General features: G+C 44.5%; 1 protein-coding gene across 14 annotated transcripts in view; it reads right to left on the bottom strand.

Annotated features, from left to right (window-relative positions):
* Positions 1 to 2,770: 2,770 nt before the first annotated feature.
* The window catches only part of COA1 (cytochrome c oxidase assembly factor 1), a 94,676-nt gene continuing 83,413 nt past the window's right edge, over positions 2,771 to 14,033 (bottom strand). For 7 of the 14 annotated variants that reach the window (XM_070788029.1, XM_070788028.1, XM_070788024.1 and 4 more), the window contains 5 exons: positions 9,493 to 9,544; positions 8,032 to 8,131; positions 5,862 to 6,010; positions 3,920 to 3,996; positions 2,771 to 3,135 (listed from right to left, as the gene is read on the bottom strand). In XM_070788029.1, coding sequence (XP_070644130.1) covers positions 3,039 to 3,135; positions 3,920 to 3,996; positions 5,862 to 6,010; positions 8,032 to 8,116 — 408 coding nt within the window. In that variant the 5' untranslated portion in view covers positions 8,117 to 8,131; positions 9,493 to 9,544 and the 3' untranslated portion in view covers positions 2,771 to 3,038. The remainder of the gene's footprint in view (positions 3,136 to 3,919; positions 3,997 to 5,861; positions 6,011 to 8,031; positions 8,132 to 9,492; positions 9,545 to 14,033) is intronic. The other 7 variants (XM_070788036.1, XM_070788033.1, XM_070788032.1 and 4 more) reach the window with 1 other exon arrangement.

Raw genomic sequence — 14,033 nt, 5'->3', positions numbered from 1 at the left:
GCTAACATTTTCTTTAGAATTTTACTACAGTCATGAGAGATTGGCCTGTAGTTTTCGTGAAAGTCACTCAGTCATGTCTGACTCTTTGCGAACCCATGGACTATACAGTATGTGGAATTCTCCAGGCCAGAATACTGGAGTGGGTAGCCTTCACTTCTCCAGGGGATCTTCCCAACCCAGGAATCAAACCTGGGTCTCCTGAATTGGAGGTGGATTCTTTACCACCTGAGCTATCAGGGAAGCCCATAGTTTTTATAGTTTCTTACTTTATAAAAAAAAAATTTGTAAGTAAAAACTTACCTTCATATTAAGACTGCAAGGTAACTGACACATGGTAGCCAAATGTAAAAGTATAAAGGTTATGTGGTGGCAGAAGAACAACTTCTGCCTTGGAGGATCATTCTTTAATAATGAAAGGTGTTTAACGTGCTACATGTGGTCTGTGGTACATACCTGTGTCTGAGACGTGTTTCTAACATTTCATCTCCCACTTTTGAACCCTGGATCATACAACGTCAGTTTCTCTTTACACATTCCTGACAGGACTTTTAACCAAACGGGTTACTGAAGAGTCGAGAGTCTTCTTGTGGGTGGAGCCTGGAGGTTTTCCCTCACCCTCTCACCACCTCCTTGATGCCCTGCCGCCATCATCAGGGCTCCTTTGGCCAAGCCTCCCAACAAGCAGTAGGAACACTGCCTCACCTGTAAGACTGGTAACCGATAGGTATTTATTCATATCTATTCATATCTTTAATATGGACAAGCTGAAAACACCCGAGTCCACAGCCTAAGGCTGCTTGCCTTCAGAAAGCCCTAAAGCTGCTGTTAAGAGAACATTTCTTTGGCCTTTCCAATGGGAAGAGGAGAGAGGCCACTGTTTGCCAAGTGCTGGTAGCTTCATGTGGATGTAATTTAGTTTCATCTTTGCTGAATACAACTTTACCAAAACTGGGAGTGATAGAACCTTGTCTCAGCGGGTATTATTAAATCCCTGGACTGGTGAATAGTTGGAAGGAAGACAGGTAGGGGGAAGCCAAATCGAGAAAAATGGGATAAATGACAGTAAAATCTGTGACTTCTGAAAGTCATACAGGTCTTATCAGTATAATTTGGCACATTCTCCTAACAGTAGAATCATATACTTACTCCAAAATCTGATGGCTATAAGCTGCATGTAAAATGCTAACACTGGCCACCTCACCTGTCCAGAGCTTGCTTTTACTGTATCTTCTTCAGCTAACCGGCCAAAGGGCAGATCATCTTTCTGGAGTATAGCTCACTTTCCCTGCTGAGACCTTTTTCCATGTTCTGTCTGTCTGTAAGGCAGTCTCCATCATATCTGAAATCTTAGGCCTCAAGGCCCGTGGAGTCACCAGTCCACCAAGAGGGAGGGGTGGCTCAACTGGCCCCTTGGATTCCTCCTAACTGGTCTCTCTCGCCTACTACGTCATTTTCGCACCACTGCTTGGAACTCTGCTGGTCCAGTATCATGGAAACTGCTGTGAGCGGAGACCAGGCAGCATCTTATTTAGTAAATGCCAGTGGGAGTCCTCCTGCCACTTGTTGGCTGTGATTGCTCGTCTGCTGTTTTCATAAGTCTGTGATTCTTACAATGCTAGTGAAGCCCTTTCTCCAGTGCTGGCTTGGAGCATTTGCTCAGTTGGTAAAAAGTCACCTTTGCCTCTGATGATGATGTATATTATCCAAGATGTCCTCAAGGTCATTGCTGGGAGACCATAGCTGAGGCACAGTGATTGCTAGATACACAAGTAGTGGGCTGCACATAATACAGCACCAATTCAAGAAAAGAAAGGACAGCGTCTACTTCAGTGACTGCATTCTGGCCTGTTCAAAATCAGCCATGCAGGCATTAAGAAGTAAATACACTGAAATATGCTTAACTGGAAAAAGTACCCAAGATGGTGACTCAAATAGAAATTAAGGATCTTTTCACTACATAATACTAGAGGAAAGCCTCTTAATCCAAATTTTACACAAAAATTGTTACTTGCTTTTCCTTCAGAACAGATGATCCACTTGGGTTTTCTACGGTTTGGCCACACCAAGAAAAAAATCCAGCAAACACTGAAAGGAAGTAAAAGCTGTTAGAGAACAGAACGGCACATAAATTGTTAAAGAACAGAGCAGCACAAAAGATTCCACAGATCGTAATATTTATCACACCAGAAAAAGTGCCCTCAGGGAAAGACTTCTCCACTTAATATTCTATTCAAAGAGTATTTTTTAAAGAAACAAACTACAGAACAACGATGAAAGGCCTCATACTCTACCAGCACAGTTACGCATAACCTTTTTGAAATTTCCCTTCAATGAATATTAAGAGCGCAGGAAAAGAGCTGATGAACATCCCTGATTATAACTACATTAAGCTTAATAATACTGAGGGGGTTAAATTGGCCTTTCCAAAGCAAAAGTGGCAGATTTCTGGGATTTATAGGCTCTGGTGCTCAGAAGATCTTATCCCCCTGCAAGACTAAGAAAACCTACAGGTAAGATTCTCTAAAATGTGGTTGTTTTAAGCTTTTGAAATGTTTGGGTTAAAGCAGTTATTTTGTGAGTCTTCAATTAGGCAGACAGTTGGTGACTAAAACAAGAAAATAAAACAATGAAGAAGAAAAACTCATAAGTACTTGAGAGTGACCAACAAGCTACTTAACATAAATTTAGGGTAGAGCGACTAGACAGAAGTGCTTGTCTGTCTTCCTTGGCATTCTGATGTTAACACTTAAAAACGTCAGTGCTAGAAAACTTCACTGAAAACTTTTTTATTTTTGGCGTGGGGTGGGTTGGTGAGAGATGAGAAATCAACATTATTAATACTGATTCCCTTTATTCTATACTTCTATACAGAGGACTTTCAAATTCTTATAAATTATAGTAAGTTTCTGATTAAAAACTTCAGTAGGGTTCACTGTGGTTAAATTAGAATGATACAGAGATCACCATATGGCTGCACCTGCAGCCCCGGGGGACGCGTGGTGACCAGGGAGGCCAGGAGCAGAGGGAGCTGATCATTTTCACTCCTTTTTCACCTCGTCGTTGTCCCTGCTGGGCTTGAACAGGGGAATCTGCTGACCATCCTTGAGCTCTAAGAAGACCTCCTGAAGGTTCCACCTGAGAAAAACCAAAAGTATAGTCTCTCATCAATGAAACACCGAGGCAAGAGACATGGTTTAAAAGGAAATAAACAGTTGTTTGGAATTTCTTAAATTTTTTAAACTATTTTATGTTAGCAGTATGTTAACAATGTTTTAACCTTTTATTCCAGGCTATCTTTATTTAAATCTCCATCAAGGCAAGTTTCACAATGAATGGCTGGAATCAGAGAAGGAGCACCTCATTGCTGGTTTCCTAATTCCCCTCGACCTTCAGCTCCGCCTCTAATCCCAGGCTCAGGGGTCAGCGAGGCCAGGCAGGGACTGCCTTTTGTCCCCAGGAATTAAAATACATCCTGGCTAAAGAGCAGACATCTCAGAGAGAGGCTTCCCGTGGGGGAAGTGACTGACTTAGCTCCTGGCAACCAGACAAGAAAAGCCAATTAATGGGGTGGAGGGAGAGCTTACATAAAGAATGTGATGAATAACTCTGGAACAGGAACCCAGGCCTTTATTCACTTGTAACGACAGAGGCAGCAGTGTTGGAAACTGTGACACAGCATGGCAGACCTAGACCACACCAACTAAAGCTCCTCAAATTCAGTAGTTTGCATTGGATAAAATGTCCAGACTGAGCTAAGAGCAAAAGCACTGGCATGCATGTTGTCCTGGCTGTGAAACTTCTGAAGCTTTGAAAAACTAATTCTTAGTGCCGCAATCATACAACTGCAGTTGAAAAGGGAAATCAAGATTGTTTCAGAAGAAGGTTCTCCTCCTCCTCCCCACCCACTTTCCCATCATACCTCTTAAAGGGGGCATCTCTGGATGAGCTGACATAGAGATGGCCCTCTGACTTTGGTCCAGAGACAGGGATCTTCAGCTGGGGGGTATAAAGAGACGTAAGTGGATACAATACTATCCTCTCAGAGATGGCTATAATGTGAGAAGAGCATGAGGCCCCTCTCAGGTGATGGGAACAGTCTATATCTAGGTAGGGGCTTGAGTTGCATGCTGCTGCTAAGTCGCTTCAGTCGTGTCTGACCCTGTGCGACCCCATGGACTGCAGCCTACCAGGCTTCTCCGTCCATGGGCTTCTCCAGGCAAGAACACTGGAGTGGGTTGCCATTTCGTTCTCCAACGCGTGAAAGTGGAAAGTGAAGTCGCTCAGTTGTGTCTGAGTCTTAGCGACCCCATGGACTGCATAGGGGGATGCATTTGTTAAAATTCATCAGATCCTGAGAGTAAATTTTACCTCAAAAAAAGCAACCATAAACTCTGATTAATGATATACAGCTTATGAATTTAAAGGTGAAGTGTATGGCTATTTGGAAATAATAAGATAGGTTCATGAACAAATAGAGGTAGGCAAATAGGTACAGGATAAAGCACACTGAGCAAAATATTACAGAATCCAGGTAGCAGATACATGAGTTCCACAGCATAAATTCTTTCATCTTTTCCATATACTTGAAACTTTTCATAATAGAAAAACAAAAAACAAGTCCACTGTTTGTTTAAAAAGGGTAAAACCTTTTTGTTTAAAAAAACAAATTTTTTAAATTTAAAAAACAAATTTTTTAAATTAAAAAAACCAATTTGTTTAAAAATTGGTCCATACTCTGATCTGGACCATAAAGGAGTTAGAAAAAGAACAAAGCCCAAAGTCAGTGAAAGGAAATAATAAAAATCAGAGGAAATTAATAGATTTAAAAAACAATAGAAAAGATAAATATAATCTAGAGCTGGGAAAAGATAAAAATCAACAAACCTCTAGCCAGACTCAAGAAAAAAGGAGTAGACCCGAATGAGAAATGAAAGAGGAAGAGCCACAACTCTTAGTACAGACAGATACAGACTCATAGGAGAAGACCAACGAACTGGACTAATCCAATATAAAACCAACTAGACAGCAATTAGAAGTTTTTTTAAACCACTATTTTTAGCAGAATACTTGAGCACAAATTGCTTTTGTAGTTAGGGGGAGAATTCCAATAAAACTGTTCCTGTTAAAGTTAATAAAACAACAAGAACAAAAATAAACTAGGTCAGATCAGCTCACTCTTATCCTCCAAATATTCCAGGCCTTCAGCTCGTCGCAGAATCAAGCGCACACCTCCCAAGATGACGTCACAGCCCTTTCACTGCCTCACTCAGCCCATTCTCCCAGCCACACCTCCTGAGAACACACTGGCAGAAGGAACCACAGCCATAAACTATAAACTCCCTCAAAGTCTTCTCTGTATTCCCCAAACAACTTAGAATCATTCCTGTAACAGACAGAAGGAAAAAAATGCTTTTTATATTCAGCTGAGTTTTATCAGTTTAACTATATAAAAGTGAGATACAGCTGAAAAAATGGACTGGCATTGCATGGAAGCTTTTACATTTAAAACTAGAGTTTAAAGAGTTTTTAGATTTGAATGAGCACCAATTAGCTGTAGGTATATTTCAAGTTCAAAACTGAAATACTGGCAAACCACCACTGATCATTGCTCGAGAACCTTCAGTTCCAGATGGTGACCTGAGCACAAACAGGTCTTCCTTGCCACGTCAATTCCCCGGAAAGGGAGAACACTTGTGTGGAAGTTAATTAGCCCACAGTGCTTTTTTTAAAGGTGCTAAGTAGTGGATTTTCCCATCTCGCACCTTTTCCTCCAGCTTGTTCCAAGACCCTTTCCAGATTACAGCAGCCCCTCCTCAACCCGGTAGGCACCCAGCCTACAGTTCGCAGGGGGAGCAAGTTACCTTTGCATCAGCGATGTCCACGAAGTTGTACTTGTCGGTGAGCCGGAGGTAGTGAACGTTGAGAGGAGTGCCCAGAGCTTCCAGTGCCTCAGGGTGGCTGTGCAGCTGCTCCAGGGCCAGCTGGTAATAAGAAGCTCTGGAAAACGTTTCTAAGTGGAAAACAGAGAGGGTACATGTATTTCCTTTACTGAACTTGTAGAAAGTTAAATGACACAATTCATGTACAGCATGGAAAATAGGAACAAACATGAAATCAACAGGTGGAACTATTATTAAGGTCTATCTAACCCGTCCATTTTAGAGACACTAAAACATAGGAAGTCAGCATCTGCAGGGGTGTGGCAGGTGACCTTGAGCAAAGTATTTGATCCTTCTGTGTCAACTTCATTTCTTATTTCCTCACCTCATTCACTGCCTCCCTTCTTCACGTAAGGCGTCTGCTCAGACCTTCTTCACGTAAGGCGTCTGCTCAGACCTTCTTTAACTTTCTTTCTATTTCTATGTCCTGTGATATCTGAAGCAGAGTTGGGGCCAGAATCTAACTTGACTTCTGAACATTACTCCTTCTACTAAGAGGAAGGTCCTGATAAACCAGCAAAATATAGAGAGACTGCACCACCAAAAACAAAACCCTTAGGCCAAGTAATAGGACAGGAAAATGCTAACTTGTCAAGTTTACAGATTTATGCCAACATTTCATGTAGATAAACTGCTCTCAGCCTCAGGTATCCTTGGTCCAAAGACTACTGGTAACTCCAGGAAGCACTTCCCTGAAAGCATCAGGTACGACAAGCCTCCCCAGGGAGAGACCAAAGGAAGCTAAGCTTCTCAAGTATGGTTGTCAGGTGGCAACAAGAAAGACTTGTAGGCCAAATCACAGTAATGGACGGGAAAGGCAGCTTGAGCCTGGAGAGGTCAAGGAGAATGCCCTTCCAGGATGGCCTCCCAGGAGAGGGCTGCAGGCGTGAACGAGGTCGCAGCCATGACAAACGGAGCAGAGGCGGCATCCAGACCACCTTCCCTGAGCAATTCCTCCGTATCCCACAAGTTGTGAGACTGATTTAATTTTTACAACAACCTCACACGGAGGCCCTAAATATTACCCCTCATCACATAGATAACTCAGGCCCAGGAAGAAAACAGACTCCCCCATAAGATCACACAGCTAGGCCAGAGCTGGGAGTTGTGATTCAACCCAGGCAGTTGGTCGCAGAGCCCACTGGACTATCACTATCAGCTGACCCCAGCTCCCTCAGAAGGAAAGGCTGCCAGGCCCTCAACCTGAAAATGTATTCATTCCTGTCACATTCTGCCTCCGTTGCTCTGGCAGAGGGGCAGTGGTGCTGAGCTATTCCAGTCTGAATTATCCCTGGGAATGCTCATCTCTGGCCAACTCTAGACCCAGAGACCTCTGGGTCAGCCCTGAAGGAAGGTGGGGAAGAACGGGTGGAGGGGGCTGAGGCTATCTGCCTGGCTGTGAGTGATGCTCACGTCAGGGCAGGAAGTAACAGGGTGAGGAGCCAAGCCGGGCAGGCATAAAAGATCTTCAAAGAAAGTCAGTCTTTCTGCTGCTGCTTCGCAACCAGTAGCACTGAAATGCCCTTAAATGTCTCAGCTGCTCCCAATGATCGTGGTCTATCTTTACAAATTCAAATTTAGGTGCAATGGGGCTGAAAGCCGCATCTGTCAGGATTTTGCCAGCCTGGACTCTGCTTTTATCTTCTGCTCCTGCCCCAGTCCCCAGCTCAAGGTGTCCCGCCTGCCACTAACTGAACAGCAGAGAATGGCAGGGTGAACAGGCTGAGGACACTGGAGAAAGCCACACCTGGGAACCATCTGGTAGCCCCCTTTCCTTTGTTCTTTACATAATCTCAGAAATCTTGATGGATCCCCTGTGTGTGCACAGGGGTGAAAGCCCATCTTGCTTTTTCAAGGCTTCTTACGCAAATGAGTCCTGTTCCTTTTATTTGTTCTTGTGGCTCCTGGGAAAACTGGGATTACAGGATGAGAAGGAAGCTATAGCCAATGGAATGGTATACTGGCTGCTCAAAATAGCCCTTTCCGTCTGTCTCTAATCTGCTGAAAGCATCTGAAGTATTTCCTTTGATGGAGGAAAGGGCCAAGAGAACTAGGAGGCGGCCTTGCCGTGGGCGCTTCACCGGATACTTACTCTGGACCAGGTAGTACAGGATGGCGCAGCTCCCACTAGCTGCCACTCCGGCGAAAAAGACCTGTTTCCCCAGAGGCATTGACATCCTGCTTCCTAGAGACTTAGGAACAAAAGATGTGAATTTATGGTGAGATTCAGGTTCGTGCCAAGGGTTCTGCCTGGACTGGGCCCCATGGGGAAGGGAAAGCTACGGAGGAAGCCAGCAAGGAGGCAAGGCCGCCTTCCCTTTCAGAAGGCCAGGGCCAGTTCTGGAGTCCAAGTGAAAGTGCCCTCCGGAGGGTGGCCTGCATCCAGGACCGGGGCCACAGGGGCAAGGGCTGAGCACAGAGCAGGCATTCAGCCCTGCCGTCCTGATGGACAGAATGTGGCCCACGTGCCAAGTCCCACACAGCCAGGAAGCACAACCACTTTGTCTCACGCCGGCTGGTAAACAGGAAGCTTCTCCCTTTGTGGCAATAGCTGGTCTTGTAAGCCTACAAGCGGGCCTGAGCAGTCACTGGCTGCTTTCTTTCATATTTTGAGAAATGGCCCACCCCCTGGATAAGGAAACTGGCCATGACTTTCGGGCTGAATGAAGAGATGGAGAGGAGCCAGCTCAGCAAGTTCAGTGCACCAAACCCACTGCACTGGACTCAGATCAGCGAGTGTCCGAGTGTCTCTGCTAACCAACCTGAGTCAAGATGAACACATTCCCACTGTCTGCTCCTCCACTTTCTAGGCGATGGAGAGTAAGAACAGCTGCCTGCCTATCATTTCTGCAACCTGAAGGTAAATGAATCCTGAAGGTTCAGAAGAAGGCCTGTTGGAGGAAGTTCCTCATGTAGATACTCTTTCTGGGAAATGGTCATTGAACACACCCTCTGACAAGGCTAAAGTTGACCAGTTCTACACAGAAATATCAAACTCAGGGTTTAGATAAATCGAATTAAAAAAAGTTTCAGATCATCCCTATATTGTTTACTCATATACTGTTTTGTTCAACTAAGGAAAGGGTACCAAAACTCCAAATCAGTGTCCTCCAATGCCGTGGGAGTCTCGGCTGTGCTCTCTGGTAGGTAAGGATATTTCTCAAAGTGGAGGGTAAACTCAATTACAGTAGTGTGATCTGGGAAAAAAACATTTAGTCTCAGGATGAAAACAGGCAGAGCATCTCCAAAGAATGCATTAGTCAGATCTTGCTTAACGTGAAGGAGAGCTCAACAGGGTGTGGCAGTGAGCAGGAGTCATGCACAGCTTCCTACACGGCTATCGTTTCTCAACTGAGCATGAGACGGGAGGAAAAGTCTTAAGCAATTCAGAGAAGAGCCACCACATCCCTGACGTGGTCTTGCAGCCAGCCACAAGTGAAGAGTGAGGACCAGGGGAACCCACAACTATTTGGGGAGAGACATCCATCTACTGTCTAACCTGAGGACACCGGGAGGCACCAGATGGGGAGCTAGGCCCCAGAACAGTCATTACCTTTGCCACTTCATAGCCCAGTTTCCTTGAAAACCATCTAAGGAAGGCTGCCCTGCAATCAGACAAAAACTACATTAGAAGAACTTTTTCAGGGAATTCCCCTGGTGGTCCAGTGGGTAAGCCTCCAGGCTCTCACTGCCAAGAGCCTGAGTTCAATCCCTGGTCAGGGAACTAAAATCCGACAAGCTGCTTAGTGCAGTGAATGAATTAATGGATACATAATCACTTTCTCAAATACAATTTTCTTTGGTTGATAGTTTTACACAGCTAAGACTTATTACCAGTCTAAGCTTTGGAGAAGTTCTAAAATGAGCCTTATCTGGGTTTCCCCTCTTTCTCTTTTGCTATATTAAGAAGAAAAAACAAAGCCTGCTGGTTTCCTGTCAGCATACTGTGCACTCTGCATGTTCTCCTGCAGCAAACCAGAAACTGGTGCGGGAAGAGAGGGCATTCAACCTCAGCACACAGAATGCGGCCAGTCTGCAGCTACTGACATGGGATGCTTAGCCATGTAAGCTGTGCTCCATGGATTAAAACAGCTTTTCAGGGTTAAAAGAAAACAGCAATATAGTGAATGTCTATGTCGCCTTTAATGGTGCTGCTAACAGCTACTACTCATATCTCTTACTATTTATTATGTGCCTGGTGATATTCTAAAGTGAAAGGAAAGTGAAGTCGCTCAGTCGTGTCTAACTCTTTGCAACCCCATGGACTGTAGCCTACCAAGCTCCTCTGTCCATGGAATTTTCCAGGCAATAGTACTGGAGTGGATTGCCATTTCCTTCCCCAGGGGATCTTCCCGACCCAGGGATCGAATCCGGGTCTCCCGCATTGTAGACAGACGCTTTACCATCTGAGCCAGCACTGCACATATATTAATCCATTAAACTCTCACGACAACACCAGGAAGTAGAGGAACAAACTGCTGTTAAAACTGAGGCACAAAACGATTAAGTAAAATGCCCAGAATCTCACAAGTGTGTGAGTGGTAGCCCTGGGATTCAGGCCCAAGTAGTCCAGCTCCAGGGGCGGTGTCTTCACCTACCACAGTCCACTGACTAAGGTATCTGTCATTTCAGAAATACTGAGATGTGGGGGGAAAAAATTACATCTCAGCGTTATAATATATTCACAACATTCAGTGCAAAAGCCTTGTCAAGTGTGCTTTCCCTGCTATTTTTCAGACAAGAGCATGGCATGAATTCACACCTTTGTTCTTCCTTTAGCTTAGCAAACAGGTGTTGAGGGCCTGCCCTGGCCAGACTGATGGTGCTGGGGATATGGACAATTCCCACCAATTACAACACGGGGCCATGGAGCACAAGTGCACAGGCAGGCACACCCCTCTACCCTCCACCCACTCAGGGCGCCCCTCACAGGGTAAACAGCCTGGACTCATACATTTATCGGATGGGTTTCCAGTAGTAGGAAGTCCTATGCAGTACCTTGTTCTAACTTGCACAAAGGCCCCTGTGGGTGAGCAGCCCAGTTAGTGTGACCCAACACATGAGCAGGAGAGGAAGTAGCATCCAGGAAGTGGTCCGCCCTGCTTTCACAGAGGAAACCAACACAGAGCGGAGAGAGATGAAGGGGTGGGAAGAGGGCTTCAGGTTCACAGAAATGACAAGCAGAGGGAGGGCAGAGTGGCAGAACCAGAGCTGCAGAAGTACAGAAGGGGAACCATGGGAAATGGGTCTAGAAATGGAGGTGTTTGCTCAGAGAAGCATCTACCCTGTGTGGCTGGGTCGACTCTGCAGGAAAGGGCTGCAGAAAGGAGAGGGATGGGATAGGGCACAACCAGCCAGGTGACTTCTGCAACAGCCCAGCCTACAGCTCACACCAGAGTGTGAGGATCAAGAGGATGGTTTCTTAAAATATTTAGGACAGTTCTTATATATTTGCTAATTTATACACCAACTTCTTCTAAAAAGAATGATGGGGCTAACAAGGGTATTACATGTCAGAAGAGAAGTAAACAGATGAATAAGGAAATGACAAATGGAAAACAATTTTAAGAAGAAAAAACTGGGGTAAAGTTAGTACCCCAAACTATACACTGTCATGCACTAGCCATTTCCTCAAGGTGGCCACAGTCTTGACATCAAGCTTCCTATCTGCTCAGCAGAAAGGGGAGCCTAAGTAGCTACAAGGTCCAGAGCATCCATGGAGGAACACCACCCTCCTAATACCATACCTGCTATCTCTCCCACGCGTGTTCAGAGAGGCAATCTCTCAAGTGGGTGATGTTACAAACAGCACCCCTAGATCTTTTTATAAAATATCATAATCAAAACCACAATCACAGTCCAAGAAAAAAAAAGCATAAATAGAATCTCACAAGTGACCCAAATAGTGAGGACTTGCTACTCTGACTCTGTGGAGCGCTAAGGCAGTCAGGATCCACCTGGTCTCCAGGGAGCCACTGAGTGTGTCCAAGCAAGAAGGGATTGGGATGGGAGAAAGGGGGGCTCAGTCTCTGCTCCTTTTTACCCAGCTTCAGTTTCCCTGCCTCATCAGCTAACTTTTGAATAAAGTATTCAGCAGCCCCTAATCTCACAAAAAAATTCAAAAAAGCTCTGTAAAACTAGAGACAGACTTTAGGCTACCTCCAGGAAGGTGACATTTTATATCTAAGTGTTTGATAAGAATTGAAGATTTTTTAACGAAGTGAAAATCTCCCAAGAAACTCAAATTCAATTACTCTTCTTATTGGTTGGTCACTAAGTTGTGTCTGACTCTTTGCAACCACAGGACTGTAGCCCATCAGACTCCTCTGTCCATGGGAATTCTCTAGGCAAGAATACTGGAGTGGGTTGCCATTTCCTTCTCCAGGGGATCTTCTCGACCCAGGGATCGAACCCACATCTCCCACATTGGCAGGTGAATTCTTTACCACCGAGCCACCAGGAAGCCCTCAATTAACCTACTACACAGCCAAGAAGAATTTTTTTTTTTTTTTTTGCTTTACAATTAACTAAGAGGAAAGGGTTGCAACTCATTTTGAAGATTAAGGGATGGTTAGCCACGGGAAGGTGGAACAAAGTACAGGCAAGATGTCTCCAGAAAGCAGTCCTAATAGCTCTGTTCTGACACACAAAGGGTACTTGGGCCCCAGTGGTTTCAAAGTGCTGATCCCCTTTCTAGAATCAAAATGCAAGAGTTGGCATAGGGTTGGAGACTACCTCCTGGCTGCTCCCCTCAAGCCCCTGCAGATGAAGGAGGTCTGCAGAAGTCTCAGCAGCAGGGTGGACAGAAGAACCCCTGAGGGTTCGAGCCACAGAAAAATACCTGAGCTGGAAGGAGGGAAGCAGTCTCACGGTGCAATCTCAACCTTTGCACGTCAGAATCCCCTGAGGACAGCTTAGAGTCACGTAGCTCTTCCATAGCAGAGCAATGACGTCCGTCTGTCTGACCCTGCAAGCCATGGTCCTTCCACTGAGTGACAAAACACACATTACAGATCATAGATTTCAGAATAATCAGATTCTCACACAGGTGGTATGTGCTGTCCAAAAGCCACTCTAAAGTTCACGTGTCAATATATCCCCAAGTCATCATTTCAAGGGTCAAGACAGAGAGAACACTGCTCAGAAAATACTGGATGGAGGAGAGGCAGGTCTTCCCATCTGTTGAATGACACTGCCTACAATACTGCCACTCTTAGAAGACTACACATCCTTCCAGCCTTTAGAAAATCAAACCATGAGGGGAAGAGAGGGCAGAGGAGGGGAGGACATCCGACTTAAGAAAACAGACATGAAAAAATTAAGGCAGTAAGAAATAAAGTGAAAGAACAAGGAAGGACTAGACCAAAAAAGACCAAAAAGAGACAAAAAATAAAATATAAGAAAAGAAGTGTGACTAGCAAAAAAGAAAACTGGGGCTAAATTTTAAAAGAATGAAATGTAGTGTTTTGAGGTAAAGGAGACAAAAGAGGCTAAAAACAAAAACCAAAAATACAGCAGCATGCAAATAAATGTGATTAAAAGATGTTTTAAATTAAAAGACAATAAATATTCTCCCCAAAAATAAAAGTTAAGTGATGGCTTTGTTAGAGGGAATCCATTTACAGTGTTTACATTATGTATATTAGATCATCACAGTTGTATATTTTAAATATCTGACAATTTTGTCAATTATACCTCAATAAAAATGAGAAATGAAAAAAAAAAAAAGGTGATCATGTTAAAATGAGACCAGGAAGGTGGAGCTCTAGTCCATTTTGACTAATATCCTCATAAGAAGAGGAAGAGACATCAGGGATGCAGGTGTGCAGAGAAAACAACGTGAAGAGGCAGCAAGGGGACCACCTGCGAGCCAAGGAGAGCGGCCTCAGAGGGAGCCATCCACCTACACCTTGGTCTTGGTTCTCCCAGCCTCCAGAACTCTGACAATATAAATTTTTGTTGTTTAAACCCCTTCCCTGAATTAAAAGACTACGAAGGTAAGCATTTTAAAAATTAAGCTTTCTAACCAGTTTTGGCTCTGAAGTCTTAGAATAACCAAGTGTTTCTAGAAGAAAACTTTCTGTTCCGAACTCA

This window comes from Bos indicus, chromosome 4, assembly GCF_029378745.1.
Source record: "Bos indicus isolate NIAB-ARS_2022 breed Sahiwal x Tharparkar chromosome 4, NIAB-ARS_B.indTharparkar_mat_pri_1.0, whole genome shotgun sequence".
NCBI lineage: Eukaryota > Metazoa > Chordata > Mammalia > Artiodactyla > Bovidae > Bos > Bos indicus.
Note: the sequence above shows the minus strand (reverse complement) of the source record. Positions and strands in the feature narration are given on the sequence as shown.